At 51.6% G+C, this 903-nt stretch overlaps 1 protein-coding gene across 1 annotated transcript; it reads right to left on the bottom strand.

The window, feature by feature from the left end:
- Positions 1-555: 555 nt before the first annotated feature.
- On the bottom strand, positions 556-903 carry DQ04_18881000 (hypothetical protein; the record flags this gene model as incomplete). Its single annotated transcript, XM_009317761.1, has 1 exon — positions 556-903. A coding segment is annotated over one exon (348 nt), but the record flags the coding sequence as incomplete, so codon positions are not given.

Raw genomic sequence — 903 nt, 5'->3', positions numbered from 1 at the left:
GAGAGAGAGAGAGAGAGAGAGAGAGAGAGAGGACATAGTGAGAGGCGTACACGGGCACCCATAATTCAAAAGAGACTGAACGAACGGAAAGAAAAAAGAAACCAAAAGAGAAGAAAAGGAAAAAACAAACAAACAGGAAGACATGAGAAGAGAGAGAGAGCGACGTGCATCCAGAGGCTGAAAGAATAAATGGAAAGATAAACAGTAGAAAGAAACCTGAAACTCAAATCCATGCTGGGTGCCCAGCTCTCTCTCTCTCTCTCTCTCTCTAGCTATTGGTGTGTGTGCGTGCTGGTGTGTCTTCTTTTTTCCCCTCCCCTCCTGTTCTTCATTCTCTTATTTATTTGTTTTTTTTTTTGCTGATTTGCGTTGCTCGCCGTCTACCCCACCCCCGCCTTTTTCTCTCTCCTCAGCGGCTGTTTTTATCTCTCTCGTTGTTCATCCCCAATCACTTTATGGTGTGTCTCTATCTCTCTTTCACGGCCCCGCCACACGATGGCACTCCAGCAGGGGGTGCNATCCCCAATCACTTTATGGTGTGTCTCTATCTCTCTTTCACGGCCCCGCCACACGATGGCACTCCAGCAGGGGGTGCTTGGGGTGGGGGTGGGGAGGACCCCACGGAGTCCCTCTCCCCCCCGCCCCTGCAAAGGGACTTTCTGTGCTGCTGTTTTCTCTTGCGTGGTGCCGCTCACTTTCGCCGCCTTTCTCTTCTTTTTTTCTTCTAATTGCTGCGTGTGTCTCGGGTGTGGCGTGCGTGCACCTCTGCCGCATTATGACGCAAGTGCAGACATTGCAAGGAAGCGATGAAGGAGCATGGGTGATTTTGTGGGCCGCCGGGCGTAGCGGTTCACGCACGCTCAACAACGTGCAACGGCAACCACAGCAGAAGTTGTTGTGCTG

Source organism: Trypanosoma grayi (genome assembly GCF_000691245.1).
Source record: "Trypanosoma grayi strain ANR4 Tgr_1888_V1, whole genome shotgun sequence".
NCBI lineage: Eukaryota > Euglenozoa > Kinetoplastea > Trypanosomatida > Trypanosomatidae > Trypanosoma > Trypanosoma grayi.
The sequence above is the reverse complement of the archived record's forward strand: the minus strand, read 5'-3'. Positions and strand labels throughout refer to the sequence as shown.